This window comes from Natator depressus, chromosome 10 (assembly GCF_965152275.1).
Source record: "Natator depressus isolate rNatDep1 chromosome 10, rNatDep2.hap1, whole genome shotgun sequence".
Taxonomy (NCBI): Eukaryota; Metazoa; Chordata; order Testudines; family Cheloniidae; genus Natator; species Natator depressus.
Genome location: NC_134243.1, coordinates 43158159 through 43177844, shown reverse-complemented (window position 1 = coordinate 43177844; position 19686 = coordinate 43158159). Strand labels below are relative to the sequence as shown.

Below are 19686 nucleotides of genomic sequence, written 5' to 3'. Positions count from 1 at the left end.
TAATTATAATAGAGAAGGATACTGGGTTTAATTTAAATGGATATTTTAAAATAGAAGAATCTCAACATTAAAAGAATAGATTTATTGCTGAACTGCTTGTTTAAAACAAAAATAAATAATAAAGAAGGTGAGCAAGTTGGGAGTGACGTGAAAAATTGCCTAAAAAGGTTGGAAAGCAGTGACTTGACTTTCAGATGTGTTGACTGGCCACAACGGCCTCTGAAGTAAGTGGGAGCTGTGGATTCTCAGCCCCTCTGAAAATCAGGCAATAAAGTGTGACATTATTTTGCTGAGAAACAAAAACAAAACAATACAGTGATATAGTATGTACACAAAATGAATGATAAAACAAACCAATACATTTTCTTATAAGAATGAAGAGAAGGAATATGGTTACATTTTCATCACAGGGGTTTACTCATGCAATTCCCATAGACTAAATCCCTGAGAGTCATGAGGCTAAAAGGGGACACTGTTGAAAATGTACACTTAAGCTTCTTTACCAATAAACATCTGTTCATAACAGGTAAATTCTGCATATATCCCCACAGAAGTAGTTGTAAAATAAGAAAGCTGATTATAGATAAAATAAAGCAGATAATGAACCTTGTAGGCCATATATTATATGGATATTTTCAGTCTGTTTACATTCCTGTTGTGCAGGTAAGAATATCACTACATACAATACACCCATGTTCAAAACCCTAAACTGCTGCTGATTGCCACTTACCCTCGCACAGTGCCTGTTTCCTGGTAATTCACTTGAATAAACTTGCCAAAGCGACTTGAGTTGTTATTATGTGCTGTCTTTGCATTTCCAAAAGCCTGTCATAATAAAGAGAAGAGGTTATCGTTGTGTTTCAGAAGATACAAGCTGCATATAGCCTTCTTACATGCACATCACAGGCTTGCTTTTGGGACTTGGCTGTCATTGCACAAATGATGATAAAAAACCTGGGGAATGGTGGCTGAATGATTTAATAGATTTAATGCTTCTCACTGAACCTCAGAGGACCATGTTTACATCCAACTTAAGGTCTTAAGTAGAAAGGAGCCATATGACACTTTCATACAACAAAACCATCATAGAATCATAGAATATCAGGGTTGGAAGGGACCTCAGGAGGTCATCTAGTCCAACCCCCTGCTCAAAGCAGGACCAATCCCCAATTAAATCATCCCAGCCAGGGCTTTGTCAAGCCTGACCTTAAAAACTTCTAAGGAAGGAGATTCTACCACCTCCCTAGGTAACGCATTCCAGTGTTTCACCACCCTCCTAGTGAAAAAGTTTTTCCTAATATCCAACCTAAACCTCCCCCACTGCAACTTGAGACCATTACTCCTTGTCCTGTCCTCTTCTACCACTGAGAATAGTCTAGAACCATCCTCTCTGGAACCACCTCTCAGGTAGTTGAAAGCAGCTATCAAATCCCCCCTCATTCTTCTCTTCTGCAGACTAAACAATCCCAGTTCCCTCAGCCTCTCCTCATAAGTCATGTGTTCCAGACCCCTAATCATTTTTGTTGCCCTTCGCTGGACTCTCTCCAATTTATCCACATCCTTCTTGTAGTGTGGGGCCCAAAACTGGACACAGTACTCCAGATGAGGCCTCACCAATGTCGAATAGAGGGGAACGATCACGTCCCTCGATCTGCTCGCTATGCCCCTACTTATACATCCCAAAATGTCATTGGCCTTCTTGGCAACAAGGGCACACTGCTGACTCATATCCAGCTTCTCATCCACTGTAACCCCTAGGTCCTTTTCCGCAGAACTGCTGCCTAGCCATTCGGTCCCTAGTCTGTAGCTGTGCATTGGGTTCTTCCGTCCTAAGTGCAGGACCCTGCACTTATCCTTATTGAACCTCATCAGGTTTCTTTTGGCCCAATCCTCCAATTTGTCTAGGTCCCTCTGTATCCTATCTCTGCCCTCCAACGTATCTACCACTCCTCCCAGTTTAGTATCATCCGCAAATTTGCTAAGAGTGCAATCCACACCATCCTCCAGATCATTTATGAAGATATTGAACAAAACCGGCCCCAGGACCGACCCCTGGGGCACTCCACTTGACACCGGCTGCCAAATAGACATGGAGCCATTGATCACTACCCGTTGAGCCCGACAATCTAGCCAACTTTCTACCCACCTTATAGTACATTCATCCAGCCCATACTTCCTTAACTTGCTGACAAGAATACTGTGGGAGACCGTGTCAAAAGCTTTGCTAAAGTCAAGAAACAATACATCCACTGCTTTCCCTTCATCCACAGAATCAGTAATCTCATCATAGAAGGCGATTAGATTAATCAGGCATGACTTGCCCTTGGTGAATCCATGCTGACTGTTCCTGATCACTTTACTCTCGTGTAAGTGCTTCAGGACTGATTCCTTGAGGACCTGCTCCATGATTTTTCCGGGGACTGAGGTGAGGCTGACTGGCCTGTAGTTCCCAGGATCCTCCTTCTTCCCTTTTTTAAAGATTGGCACTACATTAGCCTTTTTCCAGTCATCTGGGACTTCCCCCGTTCGCCACGAGTTTTCAAAGATAATGGCCAATGGCTCTGCAATCACATCCGCCAATTCCTTTAGCACTCTCGGATGCAACTCGTCCGGCCCCATGGACTTGTGCACGTCCAGCTTTTCTAAATAGTCCCTAACCACCTCTTTCTCCACAGAGGGCTGGCCATCTACTCCCCATGTTGCGATGCCCAGCGCAGCAGTCAATCATATGCCATTATAAACCTCTGCTGTGAGAAAAATCAATGCTCAGCTAGAATGAAACGGATTACTTTCCTAATGCCATAGAGACCAGTCCCAAAAGTATTGGCTGAGATCATTTAGAAGGTCCACACACAGATGTTTGCATGGATGCTTCCTAAAATACCCTTTGAATAAATAGGAATTCAGTTTCTGGATAGACTTTTACTCATATGCAATCATTAGCAATAGTCTACACTAATCTATCACTATCTAGATTTTAAAAGTTAAGCTTTGTTATGCTTCTATTTTCCCTCTTAGGTTGCAAAATGCTTGACGTTACAGGACTTCACCTACATCTAGTGCATCTCTCCCACCTCTTTTCATGAAATACTGACATATTTACTGAAACATTAATTTGGTGATACATACTAACGAGAGTAGTTCTGGTTCAGTAAAGACTCCCCAGCCGATATGATCAGAAAACAAAGCTGTTTCTAACCAGTGCAGCTGTTCCTAAGTTATTAGGCCAGGGGGAACAGTAGAGTTGGCCTCTTGACTCTAGTAATGCAGGATTATCCTGACAAGCGAAGCCTGGAGTTAAACCATGACTGTTCAAAGCAAGAGGGAGCGGGATGAGTCTCAATAAAATAGAAACAAATAATTCTCTGACTGCGGGTACTGGCTCAAAATCACATATTGCAACAAAACAATCCTCTTAAGTCTGCAGTTATCTTTTGCATATATTTTGGTTCTAATCAAATCACTGAAGCAAGAAACATGAACGCCAATTATGACATGCAGTATTAAATCCAGTAAGTCCGCTATGAGGCTTATTTATTAATGTTATAACTGGCTGATTTTTTTTTTCAAATGTGAACACATGGAAGACGTTAAAATTCAATTTGATCCATGTTAGTTTTCCACAGGTCACTAAAACAAAGTTCTACAATTACAGAAAACCATCAGAATAGCAAGTTGTGCTAGTATATACATGGGAATCAATTGTGTGTGTGATCTGGTGAACACTTGCACACTGTGTGTGTTTCATAGATTCATAGACTCCACAGCCACAAGGGAACATTGTGATCACCTAGTCTGACCTCCTGTATAATACAAGCCATAGAATTTCCCAAAAAGAATTCCTAGAGTAGATCTTTTAGAAAAATACCCAGTGTGAGAGTGAGAGAATGAGAGTGAGTGAGTGCGAGAGAGTGAGAGGTCGCCTCCCTCCTTTTACGCACAAGGTCATCTTAGATTGCTCCAAACAGTCCTGACACACAAAAATGATACCACTGCAGTATTTTGTATATACAGTCCCTTTAAAATGATCAAATGAAAGTTCCACATACATTTTCGCCTCAAAGAATAAAACACTGTATACATTTTCTACCTTTTCTACCAAATTCTGAAGCAACCAATCTGAGAATGCACAGAAGGTAACTTTACTTCCATCTCATGAATCAACAAGCTACTAATTTACTTTTTTAGGTTACTTGGTAACATAAGCTTTGATTTTCAAGGAATGCTCTTTTGGTTCAGAGCTGATCACTTCAATACAATCCTCTGCCAAGGTTTATGATTGAAACTAGTAAGAAAAATCTGTGATGAATAGCTATAAATGCAGGATTTTAAAACGTTGCCTCAATGGCAAGTTGACTCAGTATTCCCTAACTTTCATTACCTTAAGCACTGTATTAAAAGCTATACTGTATCCAGACTGCCTTGCAGTTCTAAATAAAACAATGGCATATTTTTTTAGTCTAGAATTTGGGACAGAAAGAGAACTCCCACCTGAAATAAAGAAAATTGTGATTCTGAACATACTTTTCACTGGTGTAGATGGAAAAATCCAAAGACAAACTGAATTTTAAGAAGCATGCTAAACAAATACCACTACCCAAACAATCAGTGAAGGATGCTTTGAACAAGGACCGTAATAGAGAGAAGGGAGAGAAATGCATGTCTAATTAATGTTATGAGCAGCAGTGAGTTACACAATAATACACTCTACTTCTCTTTGCAGCAGTTCATGAATCTACTAATGAATAGCTTTTCTTGTCTTTCTAAGAACATGTAGACCAGTGTTTGCTTGATGTAGTACAAACAGCAACACAAAAAGAGACAGCAACATGGTCTAGAGTGGATAGCTCACTGGACTGGGAATCCGGAAATCTGGTTTCTATTTTTGGCACTGTCAATGACCTTTATGTGACCTTGGACAAGTCACATCATTGCTCTAGTCCTGTCTCCTCTCCCACCCTGTGTCTGTTTTGTCTATTCACACTATAAACTCATCGGGGCAGGGATTGACTCTCCCTCTGTTTTTGTACAGTGTCTAGCAAAGGGTTCTCAAAGTTTTGTACTGGTGACCCCTTTCACATAGCAAGCCTCTGAGTGTGATCCCCCTTATAAATTAAAAACACTTTTTAATATATTTAACACCATTATAAATGCTAGAGGCAAAGCGGGGTTTGGGATGGAGACTGATAGCTTGCGACCCTCCGTGCAATAACTTCGCAACCCCCTGAGGGGTCCCGACCCCCAGTTTGAGAACCCTTGGTCTAGCACAACAGGGTTCAGAATGTAACTACAAACATACCAGTCACCACCACTCCACAGTTAAGCTAAGTTTTGTATTTACACAAATACTTATATTAATAAGAAACAAAACCGAAATACTATACCAATTTTTCAACAATGGAATTTACTGCTTGGTTATTTCTTATCTAAATGAAGCTAGAGATAAACCATTTGAAAGAATACTAATCAGAAATGGACATTCCAAGGTTCTAGTGCAGAAATTCTCCTTTACTTAAACTACTATATACATGAGTTGAAGGATTTACCTGTGTTCTTCAATTTGTCTTACCCTAATAGCTCAGACAAAAGCTACAGCAGTTCAGCAGTGCAGAGCAACAGTACCAATCTAATAAGCAGCATGTGTTTATATTCCATGTCAATCAGCACATTGCCCCAGGTGTCCTCTGAATAAAACCAATAAACTTGGAACAATAATTCTGTGTTTGGAACATGGCTTGTACTTACATATGCATTATTAATAATATTCATTTAATTTTTTACAATCTTTTCTGGAATAGGACTGAAATTAAAGACCACAAAACCCATATGCTAAGTGACTGAGAAACTTTATTTAAAACAAATTGGTATTATTCACGTAAATGAGTTTGCATTAGCAAGCAACAATATAAAAAAACCAGCTACAAGGCAAGCCAGTTGTACTCAATCACCCTTTCATGTTTCTTTAAAAAATTAACCAAATATCAATACTATTGAGGTTTTATGATCAGTTGGCTGTCTAGTTCTCTGTGCTGTACCGTATTGAGATGATGAGATCATTGTTTCAGAGAGAGAAATGAAGTCTATTTATTAGAATTGTTATTTAGGAAGGGTCCTATTCAGAAGTCAGTCAATCTACTGGCTCAAGGAAACTACAATTATAGGAGCTGCTCCCCCAGTCAGACAGGGTAAAGTACTTATTTCTGTCTCCTTCCCACAAGCCTTGTCATATATTCTCAGTGCATGCCAAATCAGAAGCAAGGAAATTAGGTTGAGAGGTGCACTGAGCAGCTCAGCAAGTCCTCCAGTATCTTAAGGGCAGAAATTTCTATTCTGTTTGGAAGTCAGAGAAAAATTCTCAAAGATCAGCAGGTCTCAAAAGCTGAGAGCCTCATTTCTGAGAATGGTCAAAAGGAAAAAATTAACCACCTCACATACAAAAGCGGACATTTGCAGAGGAGGTAAGCCCATTATTAGAGTGAAGATGAGAGATCTCTTCACTTCCCCTTACAACCCACCACCTCTGCAGGTTATTTTCTTTACAGAAAAAATCCCATATGTTGGGCAGAAGCCCACTCACCTCCTTATAGGCAGATGTAGCAGTCACAATCATTAGGAATGCAGTAAGCTTCCTTAGGTCATGTGTTCTCATGTAGGGAATAGAGATATTGACTAAGTATAGGGAGTTGCAAGAGTTGGAGTTGTGAGCTGCATGAATTCTCCACCTTCATAAGCTGGGGGCAGGTCCTCAAGGAATCAATTCTGAAGCACTTAGAGTAGAAGAACAGTCAGCATGGATTCACCAAGGGCAAGTCATCCTGACTAATCTAATTGCCTTCTAGGACGAGATAACTGGTTCTGTGGATGAGGGGAAAGCGGTGGACGTGTTGTTCCTTGACTTTAGCAAAGCTTTTGACACGGTCTCCCACAGTATTCTTGCCAGCAAGTTAAAGTATGGGCTGGATGAATGGACTATAAGGTGGATAGAAAGCTGGCTAGATTGTTGGTCTCAACGGGTAGTGATCAATAGCTCCATGTCTAGTTGGCAACCGGTATCAAGCGGAGTGCCCCAAGGGTCGGTCCTGGGGCTGGTTTTGTTCAATATCTTCATTAATGATCTGGAGGATGGCGTGGATTGCACCCTCAGCAAGTTTGCAGATGACACTAAACTGGGAGGAGTGGTAAATACACTGGAGGGTAGGGATAGGATACAGCGGGACCTAGACAAATTAGAGGATTGGGCCAAAAGAAATCTGATGAGGTTCAACAAGGACAAGTGCAGAGTCCTGCACTTAGGACGGAAGAATCTCATGCACCGCTACAGACTAGGGACCGAATGGCTAGGTAGCAGTTCTGCAGAAAAGGACCTAGGGGTTATAGTGGACGAGAAGCTGGCTATGAGTCAACGGTGTGTCCTTGTTGCCACGAAGGCTAATGGCATTTTGGGCTGTATAAGTAGGGGCACTGCCAGCAGATCGAGGGATGTGATCGTTCCCCTCTATTGGACATTGGTCAGGCCTCATCTGGAGTACTGTGTCCAGTTTTGGGCCCCACACTACAAGAAGGATCTGGAAAAATTGGAAAGCGTCCAGCGGAGGGCAACAAAAATGATTAGGGGACTGGAACACATGACTTATGAGGAGAGGCTGGCTGAGGGAACTGGGATTGTTTAGTCTGCAGAAGAGAAGAATGAGGGGGGATTTGATAGTTGCTTTCAACTACCTGAAAGGAGGTTCCAAAGAGGATGAATCTAGACTGTTCTCAGTGGTAGCAGATGACAGAACAAGGAGTAATGGTCTCCAGTTGCAGTGGGGGAGATTTAGGTTGGATATGAGGAAAAACTTTTTCACTAAGAGGGTGGTAAAGCACTGGTATGCATTACCTAGGGAGGTGGTGGAATCTCCTCCTTTTGAGGTTTTTAAGGTCAGGCTTGACAAAGCCCTGGCTGGGATGATTTAGTTGGGGATTGGTCCTGCTTTGAGCAGGGGTTGGACTAGATGACCTCCTGAGGTCCCTTCCAACCCTGATATTCTATGATTCATGACATTTTTCTTTTGGCTTTACACACCAGGCCAACCTGTCTTATGAGCTGAGAGTCCATGGAAACTATTATATGTAATATCACAGGTCCCATAATAGGTTATACCAATTTTTCATATTTTCTTTATTACTCCTTTATATATGAGAGGTCTTCGGGACATGTCTTCCTATAATTTCACAAGATTAACCATATGGCAGAGGCATTCTGAAAATACAGGTTTCAGAGTGGTAGCCATGTTAGTCTGTATCAGCAAAAACAATGAGGAGTCCTTGTGGCACCTTAGAGACTAACACATTTATTTGGGCATAAGCTTTCGCGAAAATACAGTTACCAACTAGCTTAAAAGGACAGTTCAGAGTTAACTTGAGGCGATTTAATATATTTTGTTTGTTTCATTTATGAGGTCTTTTTAAAAGAGTGACTAGGTTATAAAATAGGGTGGGCAAACTTTTTGGCCCGAGGGCCACATCGGGGTACGAAACTGTATTGAGGGCCGGGTAGGGAAGGCTGTGCCTCCCCAAACAGCCTGGCCTTGCCCCCTATTAAGCCCCCACACACACACTTCCCGCCCCCGACTGTCTCCCTCAGAACCCCCGACCCATCCAACGCCCCTGCTCCCTGTCCCCTGACTGCCCCAACCTACCCACACCCCCGCCCCCTATCCAACCCCTCTGCTCACTGTCCCCTGACTGCCCCAACCTATCCACACCCCCGCCCCCTGACAGGCCCCCCAAGACTCCCACGCCCTATCCAACCCCCCTGTTCCCCAACCGCCCCACAACCTCCACCCCATCCAACTGCTCCCTGTCCCCTGGGACCCACCGCCCCAACCGCCCCCTGGGACCCCCTACCCAACCCCCTCACTGCCGCTTGTGCCGCTGCCGCCTCCCCCTTACCATGCTGCTCAGAGTGGCAGGAGCTCGCAGCCCTGCTGCCCGCAAGGCAGCGTACCTATGTGGGAGGGGCCGGGGGCGAGCCTCCAGGGCCAGGAGCTCAGGGGCCGGGCAGGAAGGTCCCACGGGCCGTAGTTTGCCCACCTCTGTTATGAAAAGTCCTATTAAGGCACTTTATACATGAACAAGTCTAGATATATTTGAACTGTACACTGTGTTCTTGTAAAGCCAGTAAGATTATATGTAATGTAACAGTACAGCCTTGGAAAACTGTGAAAACACTACAACTATTTCAATAAAACAAATTCTGTTCTGTCTATATTATTTCCCTCTGCTAACTGATTGGTGCAAGGCTGCGAATGCTTATTGGCAAAACTCCATAAAGAGCATTCCTAAAATTCTAGGCAAGGCCAGAGCTTTTACTGGCCAAGGCTCAACATTTCGAAGAAAAAAAAATTAATGCTCCTCTGTACCAGCAATACATCCAGTCTGTACTAGACATTGATTCAAGAATTCAAAAAATTTAGCTCCAGACAAGTAATGGTTCCGCTCTTGTAAGTTCTGACCACATTTTTAAACAGAAAAGATATTTTGATTGGGCTACCATTGACTTTAAAAGTACATTAATCTTAAAAGCTACATTAGGTCATTTGAAAAGGTTTACAAAAATTTCAATGCTGTCAATCTGAAATGCTCAAAAATCACGAGTCTGGTCACAAAAAAGCATTAAATTAATATTAAATAGCATGAGATTTTTAAAAAATGTTTGGGGTTCTTTTTTATTGCCTTTGGGGTTGTGTCTCTTTATGGTTCATGTTTTATAAACTTTTTCCCCACAACCAGGAGTAAAATATTGCTATTTTAAATAAAAGCGGAGATTCTCATATAATCACGATTCCAGAAGCTGGGACTTTAAGAAAAAAACCCTGAGCAACAAAAGTTTTAATGATACAAGTGCAGTGTAGACCTTTGGGAACTTGCACTAAAAATTTCAAGAGCTGGACTTGCAAAAAAAAAAAAAAAAAAATAAGGTACCTTTTCCTTCCACCCTACCTGCTTCTCCAACTACAGACCCATCCCTTACTCTCCAAACTTATTTTATTTACATAGATTTCCTCCCATTCAACTCTGCCTTTAATTCTTTCCAATCTGGCTACTGCCCATCTCAACTCTACTGAAACCACTCTTGCTAAATTCTCTAGTGACCTCTCTCTGGCTAAATCTCAAAGCCTCTACTCCACCCTCATTTCCCACTCCCCACCCCTATGTTGTTCTTGACAACATCTATCCTCTCCTTGACATATTACTCTTCCTGGGCTTTTGAAATACTGTTCTCTCTTGGTTTTTCTTCTACCTCTCTCACTATCCTTCAGCATCTCTTTCAATGGGACCATCACCCTGCTCCAACCTGGGATAACCCAGAATTCTGTCACTGACCCCTTTCCCATGTGCTCAGGACTTCAGTTCTGTATCTCATCTGAAACCCCAAGACCTCCAAGCACTAGAAGAGACCTTTGGAATATCTCCTTTCCCTAACAGCATTCATTTTTATGAATTACAGGTTTCAAAATATCAGAACTATATTTTGTCCATTCGGAGCCTGAGAACAGTGAAATTTGTGTGGGAAAAGGGAACGAACTATGGGAATGGACCCAGTCTCCCAGAAGCAAGTGTAGGGGGGAATAAAGAAGGGAGAAAGAGAAAGGGAGAAGAGAAGAATTCCACCAAATATAACATTAAAGGAATGGTCAGCAAGAAAAGAACAAGTCCAGTAAAAAGAGCTAAAGTGAAGCAGCTGATCAACAATGTCTGTGCTAGGAGATATTGAAAAGACTATGTAGAAACCTTTTGGCTTGAAAACATGTTATTAATGACTTTTATTAAGACAATTTCAGTGGAGAGGGTGGATGCCAGACTGGAGACGAAGAAGAAGAAAGCTGAAGGAGGCTTTATTACATTATGTGAAGCTATTTCTGAGGCTGAATCTTGTATCATAAGTTCTTTTTTGCACACAGTGTGGGTGCACTAAGACATCAGTGAAAATGTAAAGTTTTTCATATACTAGCACAAGTGCTAGCACTGACTTACCTAGCTATCATCGCAGCACATGAAACTCAAAAATATAATGTACTGAAACATAAAATATACTGTTCACACTATTAACTTATGAGAATGAATGAAGCTTGTATACTAGAATTACCATCATTATTATTTATAGCAGGGGTGGGCAAACTACAGCCCGCGGGCTGGATCTGTCCTGTGGGCCGTTTTAAGTGGCCCTTGAGCTCCCACTGTGGAACAGGATCTGGGGCTTGCCCCGCTCCAGCCGGGGAGCAGGGCCGGGGGCCGCGGCATGGCCTCCCTTCGGCACTCCAGCTGGGGAACAGGATATGGGGCAGCTCCACGTGACTCCCAGAAGCAGGGGCATGGCCCCCCTCTGGCTCCTATGCGCTCTAATGACCCCGCTCCAATGGCCCCATCCGGCATTCCAATGGGGATTCCAGGGGCAGTGCCCGAGGATGGGGCAGCGTGCTGAGCTGCCTGGCCGCGCCTCTGCATAGGAGGCGGAGAAGGGAAATGCCACTGCTTCCAGGAACTGCTTGAGGTAAGTGCTGCCCAGAGCCTGCACCCCTGAGCTTCTCCTCACGTTCCAACTCCCTGCCCCAGCCCTGATCCCCCTCCCACCCTCCGAACCCTCGATCCCAGCCCAGAGCCCCCTCCTGCACCCCAAACCCCTCATCCCCAGCCCCAACCCAGAGCCTGCACCCCTTCCCATACCCCAACCCCCCGCCCCAGCCCTGATCCCCCCCCAACCCCTCAGTCCCAGCCCAGAGCACCCTCCTACACCCCAAACTCCTCATCCCCGGCCCCACCCCAGAGTCCCCACCCTACCCCAGTCCTCCGCCCCAGCCCGGAGCCCCCTCCCGCACCCTGAACTCTATTTTCTGGCCCCACACCAGAGCCTGCACTCCACACCAGAGCCCTCACCCCCTCCTGCACCCCAACCCCAATTTTGTGAGCAATCATGGCCCGCCATACAATTTCTATTCCCAGATGTGGCCCTCGGGGCAAAAAGTTTGCCCACTCCTGATTTATAATATAATATAGGTCCTCCTGGCCCTAAACCAGGACCCTGTTGTGCTATAGAGCTCTCTCCTCTCGGCACAGAGCAGCTATTCAAGAGATCTTACAGCAGCACAGCTGCATCGGTACAGCTACAGCCACTCCATTGTAAGGTATGCAGTGTAGCTGCTCTTTGTCACCAGGAGAGAGCTCTCCTGATGACAAAAGAAAACCACCCCCAACGAAGGGTGGTAGCTTCATCGCCAGGAGAGCGTCTCTTGCCGATGAAGCACTGTCCACACCAGCACTTTTTGTCATTAAAACTTTTGTCATTCAGGGCTGTGTGTTTTTCACACCCCTGAGCGACAAAAGTTTTAATAATACAAGTGCAGTGTAGACATAGCCTATGCCCTGGTCTACACTAGGACTTTAGGTCGAATTTAGCAGCGTTAAATTGATGTAAACCTGCACCCCTCCACACAATGAAGCCCTTCATTTCGACTTAAAGGGCTCTTAAAATCGATTTCCTTACTCCACCCCCGATAAGTGGATTAGCACTTAAATCGGCCTTGCCGGGTCGAATTTGGGGTACTGTGGACACAATTCGACGGTATTGGCCTCCAGGAGCTATCCCAGAGTGCTCCATTGTGACCGCTCTGGACAGCACTCTCAACTCAGATGCACTAGCCAGGTAGACAGGAAAAGAACCGCGAACTTTTGAACCTCATTTCCTGTTTGGCCAACGTGGCAAGCTGCAGGTGGCCATGCAGAGCTCATCAGCAGAGGTGACCATGCAGAGCTCATCAGCAGAGGTGACCATGATGGAGTCCCAGAATCGCAAAAGAGCTCCAGCATGGACTGAATGGGAGGTACGGGATCTGATCGCTGTATGGGGAGAGGAATCCATGCGATCAGAACTCCGTTCCAGTTTTCGAAATGCCAAAACCTTTGTCAAAATCTCCCAGGGCATGAAGAACAGAGGCCATAACAGGGACCCGAAGCAGTGCCATGTGAAACTTAAGGAGCTGAGGCAAGCCTACCAGAAAACCAGAGAGGCAAACGGCCGCTCCGGGTCAGAGCCCCGAACATGCCGCTTCTGTGATGAGCTGCATGCCATTTGAGGGGGTTCAGCCACCACTACCCCAGCCGTGTTGTTTGACACCTTCAATGGAGATGGAGGCAACACGGAAGCAGGTTTTGGGGATGAAGAAGATGATGATGAGGTTGTAGATAGCTCACAGCAAGCAAGCGGAGAAACCGGTTTTCCCGACAGCCAGGAACTGTTTCTCACCCTGGACCTGGAGCCAGTACCCCACGAACCCACCCAAGGCTGCCTCCTGGACCCGGCAGGCGGAGAAGGGACCTCCGCTGAGTGTACCTTTTAAAATAGTATACATGGTTTAAAAGCAAGCATGTGAAAGGATTAATTTGCCCTGGCATTCGCGGCTCTCCTGGATGTACTCCCAAAGCCTTTGCAAAAGGTTTCTGGGGAGGGCAGCCTTATTGCGTCCTCCATGGTAGGACACTTTACCACTCCAGGCCAGTAACACATACTCGGGAATCATTGTACAACAAAGCATTGCAGTGTATGTTTGCTGGCATTCAAACAACATCCGTTCTTTATCTCTCTGTGTTATCCTCAGGAGAGTGAGATATCATTCATGGTCACCTGGTTGAAATAGGGTGCTTTTCTTCAGGGGACACTCAGAGGTGCCCGTTCCTGCTGGGCTGTTTGCCTGCGGCTGAACAGAAATGTTCCCCGCTGTTAGCCACAGGGAGGGGGGAGGGTTGAGGGGGTAGCCACGCGGTGGGGGGAGGCAAAATGCAACCTTGTAACGAAAGCACATGTGCTATGTATGTATTGTTAACAGCAAGGTTTACCCTGAAAGAGTGTAGCCACTGTTTTATAAAATGTATCTTTTTAAATACCGCTGTCCCTTTTTTTTTCTCCACCAGCTGCATGTGTTTCAATGATCACAGGATCTTCTCCTTCCCAGAGGCTAGTGAAGATTAGAAAGAAAAAAAAACGCACTTGTGATGAAATGTTCTCTGAGCTCATGCTGTCCTCCCACACTGACAGAGCACAGACGAATGCGTGGAGGCAAATAATGTCAGAGTGCAGGAAAGCACAAAATGACCGGGAGGAGAGGTGGCGGGCTGAAGAGAGTAAGTGACGGGCTGAAGAGAGGGCTGAAGCTGAAAGGTGGCAGCAGCGTGATGAGATGAGGCAGGATTCAATGCTGAGGCTGCTGGAGGATCAAACCAGTATGCTCCAGTGTATGGTTGAGCTTCAGCAAAGGCAGCTGGAGCACAGACTGCCACTACAGCCCCTGTGTAACCAACTGCCCTCCTCCCCAAGTTCCATAGCCTCCTCACCCTGACACCCAAGCACATGGTGGGGGGGCCTCCGGCCAACCAGCCACTCCACCATAGAGGATTGCCCAAAAAACAGAAGGCTGGCATTCAATAAATTTTGAAGTTGTAAGCTTTTAAAGTACTGTGTGGCATTTTCCTTCCCACCTCCACCACCCCTCCTGGGCTACCTTGGTAGTCATCCCCCTATTTGTGTGATGAATGAATAAAGAATGCATGAATGTGAAGCAACAATGACTATTGCCTCTGCAAGCGGTGATCGAAGGGAGGAGGGGAGGGTGGTTAGCTTACAGGGAAGTAGAGTGAACCAAGGGGCGGGGGGTTTCATCAAGGAGAAACAAACAGAACTTTCACACCGTAGCCTGTCCAGTCATGAAACTGGTTTTCAAAGCTTCTCTGATGCGTACCGCGCCCTCCTGTGCTCTTCTAAACGCCCTGGTGTCTGGCTGCACGTAACCAGCAGCCAGGCGATTTGCCTCAACCTCCCACCCCGCCATAAACGTCTCCCCCTTACTCTCACAGATATTGTGGAGCGCACAGCAAGCAGTAATAACAGTGGGAACACTGGTTTCGCTGAGGTCTAAGCGAGTCAGTAAACTGCGCCAGCGCCCCTTTAAACGTCCAAATGCACATTCTACCACCATTCTGCACTTGCTCAGCCTGTAGTTGAACAGCTCCTGACTACTGTCCTGGCTGCCTGTGTACGGCTTCATGAGCCATGGCATTAAGGGGTAGGCTGGGTCCCCAAGGATAACTATAGGCATTTCAACATCCCCAACAGTTATTTTCTGGTCTGGGAATAAAGTCCCTTCCTGCAGCTTTTGAAACAGACCAGAGTTCCTGAAGATGCGAGCGTCATGTACCTTTCCCGGCCATCCCACGTTGATGTTGGTGAAACATCCCTTGTGATCCACCAGAGCTTGCAGTACTATTGAAAAGTACCCCTTGCGGTTTATGTACTCGCCGGCTTGGTGTTCCGGTGCCAAGATAGGGATATGGGTTCCGTCTATGGCCCCACCACAGTTAGGGAATCCCTTGCAGCAAAGCCATCCACTATGACCTGCACATTTCCCAGGGTCACTACCCTTGATATCAGCAGATCTTTGATTGCATTGGCTACTTGCATCACAGCAGCCCCCACAGTAGATTTGCCCACTCCAAATTGATTCCCAACTGACCGGTAGCTGTCTGGCGTTGCAAGCTTCCACAGGGCTATCGCCACTCGCCTCTCAACTGTGAGGGCTGCTCTCATCTTGGTATTCATGCGCTTCAGGGCAGGGGAAAGCAAGTCACAAAGTTCCATGAAAGTGCCCTTATGCATGCGAAAGTTTCGCAGCCACTGGGAATCGTCCCAGACCTGCAACACTATGCGGTCCCACCAGTCTGTGCTTGTTTCCCGAGCCCAGAATCGGCGTTCCACCACATGAACCTGCCCCATTAGCACCATGATGCATGCATTGGCAGGGCCCATGCTTTCAGAGAAATCTGTGTCCATGTCCTGATCACTCACGTGACCGCGCTGACGTCGCCTCCTCGCCCGGTATCGCTCTGCCAGGTTCTGGTGCTGCATATACTGCTGGATAATGCGTGTGGTGTTTAATGTGCTCCTAATTGCCAAAGTGAGCTGAGCGGCCTCCATGCTTGCCTTGGTATGGCATCCGCACAGAAAAAAGGCACGGAACGATTGTCTGCCGTTGCTCTGACGGAGGGAGGGGCGACTGACGACATGGCTTACAGGGTTGGCTTACAGGGAATTAAAATTAACAAAGGGGGTGGCTTTACATCAATGAGTATTTCAGGCAGGACTTCACGGAGGGTTCCAATAAGAAATGGTACACCTAAGTAATTGTTCTTATTGGAGCAAGCAGGTTGGTCTGGCCTCTGATTGATACATGGCTAGATTTACCTCGCTGCACCTTCTCTGTGAGTGACTGCAGTGTGACCTAGAGGAATGAGTCCCCTAGATAGGGGAGGAGGGGAAGCAAATGAGTACAAAACAAATCTGGTCTATTTCTTGTTTTGATCCACTCCATCTATCTTTTACATCTTTGGCTGGCAGCAGACGGTGCAGAAGGACTGCAAGCCATCCACATCTCATGGCTGCTCGGCAGAAGATGGTGCAGTAGGACTGCTAGCCATCCTCATCTCTTGCCTGCCTGGCAGAAGATGGTACAGTAGGACTGCTAGCAATCCATATTGCCGGCCTGCTCACCATAAGATGGTTCAATAGGACTGACTGCAAGACTAAAGAGAATGACCTGGTCAAGTCACTCCAAATTTAGTCCCTGTGCCCATGTCTGCCCAGGCGCTCCTGATCGACCTCACACAGGCGACCAGGAGCACCTCGGACATGACGATGACGGCTACCAGTCCTACTGTACCATCTGCTGCCACAAGGCAATGGGTTGCTGCTGCTGTGTAGCAATGCAGTACCACGTCTGCCAGCACCCAGAAGACATACGGTGCCAGTGAGCTGAGCGGGCTCCATGCTTGCCGTGGTATGGCGTCTGCACAGGTAACTCAAGAAAAAAGGCACGAAACGATTGTCTGCTGCTGCTTTCACGGAGGGAGGGAGGGAACGGGGGCCTGATGATATGTTCCCAGAACTACCCGCGACAATGTTTTAGCCCCATCAGGCATTGGGATCTCAACCCAGAATTCCAATGGGCAGCGGAGACTGCGGGAACTGTGGGATAGCTACCAACAGTGTAACACTCCAGAAGTCGATGCTTGCCTCGGTACTGTGGAAGCACTCCGCTGAGTTAATGCACTTAGAGCATTTTCTGTGGGGACACACACACTCGAATATATAAAAACGATTTCTAAAAAACCGACTTCTATAAATTCAACCTAATTTTGTAGTGCAGACATACCCTTAGTCTCTGCAGCCCTGATGGATGCCTTGAGAGAGGCTTTAATTGAAGTTGGAAAAAGCACACAAAGACCTAAAAGAAAATCTTTTACAGCCATTTGCATGTTCTTATTTTCAAGAATCTAAGTAAAAAAGTAAGATCAGAATTTCAGGCCCAACCAGCATAGCCTTGCCCCATAGCTGGAGAAAGCCTGAAGGAGATTATATATACTTTTTCCAGGACACATGAATGTTCATAATTGACAATTATGCAAAATGTTCATTTCATGTGTTGCATGTAGATAATCCAACAGTTATTCTCTGACTCTAAAAAGTTCATGCTGAATTTACAAAATGTTAAAGAACTCTTAACACATATTAGAAAGGGTTTTATACTCCTCTGCTTCTTTCAAAAAATTTTGTTTAAAAAAGTGCCATCCTAAGCAATGAGGTGACATTTCCAAAGAACGTATAACTACAGAAAGTATTCAGCAACATAAAAGCTCGGATCAAGACCTTTTATGAAAAAGGTCTGAAGTTTTGGGACTCCCACATCAAGACCCCCGAATTAATTCACACAGTCAGAATTTAAGGCCAAAAGAGACCACCAAATCATCTAGCCCAGTGGATCTCAACCTTTTCAAACTACTGTAACCCTTTCAGGATCTGATTTGTCTTGCATATCCCCAAGTTTCACCTCACTTAAAAACTACTTGCTTACAAAATCAGACAAAAATACAGAAGTGTCACAGTACATGGTTACTGAAAAATTGCTGACTTTCTCATTTTTACTGTCTAATTATAAATCAATTGGAATATAAATATTGTACTTACATTTCAGTGTACAGTATCTAGAGCAGTATAAACAAGTCATTGTCTGTATGAAATTTTAGTTTGTAGTGACTTCACTAGTGCTTTTTACGTAACATGTTGAAAAACTAGGCAAATATCTAGATGAGTTAATGTAACCCCTGGAAGACCTCTGCATACCCCTGGTTGAGAACCATTGATCCAGTCTGATCTCCTTTATATGACAAGCCGCCACCACCACCACGCACACACTAAACCCAATCATTCAAATTAGCTGACGGAAGACTGGACTATTATCTGCCACAGGCAGAGAACAGGAGGTCCTTTAGTTTCAAGTGTGTGTGTGTGTGTGTGTGTGTGTGTGTATGTGTGTGTGTGTGTGTGTGTGTGTGTGTGTGTGTGTGTGTGTGTATAAGGGATGTTGATTAATCACAATTAACTCATGCGATTAACTCAAAAAAATTAATCGTGATTAATCGCACTGTTAACAGAATACCAAATGAAATGTATTCAATATTTTTGGATGTTTTTCTACATTTTCAAATATATTGATTTTATTACAACATAGAATACAAAGTGCACAGTGCTCACTTTATACTTTTGATTACAAATATTTGCACTATAGAAATGATAAACAAAAGATAGTATTTTTCAATTCACCTCATACAAGTACTACAGTGCAATCTCTATCATGAAAGTGTAACTTACAAATGTAGATTTTTTTTTTAACATAACTGCACTCAAAAACAAAACAATGTAAAACTTTAGAGCTTACAAGGCCACTCAGTCCTACTTCTTGTTCAGCCAATCGCTAAGACAAACAAGTTTGTTTACATTTACAGGAGATACTGCTGCCTGTTTCTCATTTACAATATCACCTGAAAGTGAGAACAGGCATTCGCATGGCACTTTTGTAGCTGGCGTTGCAAGGTATTTACATGCCAGATATGCTAAACATTGTATGCCCCTTCATGCTTTGGCCACAATTCCAGAGAACATGCTTCCATGCTGATGATGCTCATTAAAAAATTATGCATTAATTAAATTTGTGACTGAACTCCTTGGGGGAGAATTGTATGTCTCCTGTTCTGTTTTACCCGCATTCTGCCATATATTTCATGTTATAGCAGTCTCGGACAATGACCCAGCATATGTTCGTTTTAAGAGAGAGTTTTAACAGCAGATTTGACAAAACACAAAGAATGTACCAATGTGAGATATCTAAAAACAGCTACAACACTCAACCCAAGGTTTAAGAATCTGAAGTGCCTTCCAAAACCTGAGAGGGATGAGGCATGGAGCATGCTTTCAGAAGTCTTCAAAGAACAATAGTCCAATATGGAAACTACAGAACCTGAACCACCAAAAAAAGAAAATCAACCTTCTGCTGGTGGCATTTGACTCGTGATGAAAATGAACATGCGTCAGTCCCCCCTGCTTTGGATCGTTATCGAGCAGAACCCATCATCAGCATGGACACCTGTCATCTGGAATGGTGGTTGAAGCATGAAGGGACATATGAATCTTCAGCACATCTGGCTCATAAATATCTTGCGACGCCAGCTAAAACAATGCCATGAGAATTCCTGTTCTCACTTTCAGGTGACTTTGGAAATAAGATGCAGGCAGCAGCATCTCCTGCAAATTGTAACCAAACT

The 19686-nt window shown here is 44.7% G+C and overlaps 1 protein-coding gene across 13 annotated transcripts in view; it reads right to left on the bottom strand.

Moving 5' to 3' along the window:
• MYO9A (myosin IXA) overlaps positions 1 to 19686 on the bottom strand; it is a 465931-nt gene that overhangs the window by 269180 nt on the left and 177065 nt on the right. For all 13 annotated transcript variants that reach the window (XM_074965918.1, XM_074965921.1, XM_074965919.1 and 10 more), the window contains one exon: positions 731 to 825. In XM_074965918.1, coding sequence (XP_074822019.1) covers positions 731 to 825 — 95 coding nt within the window. The remainder of the gene's footprint in view (positions 1 to 730; positions 826 to 19686) is intronic.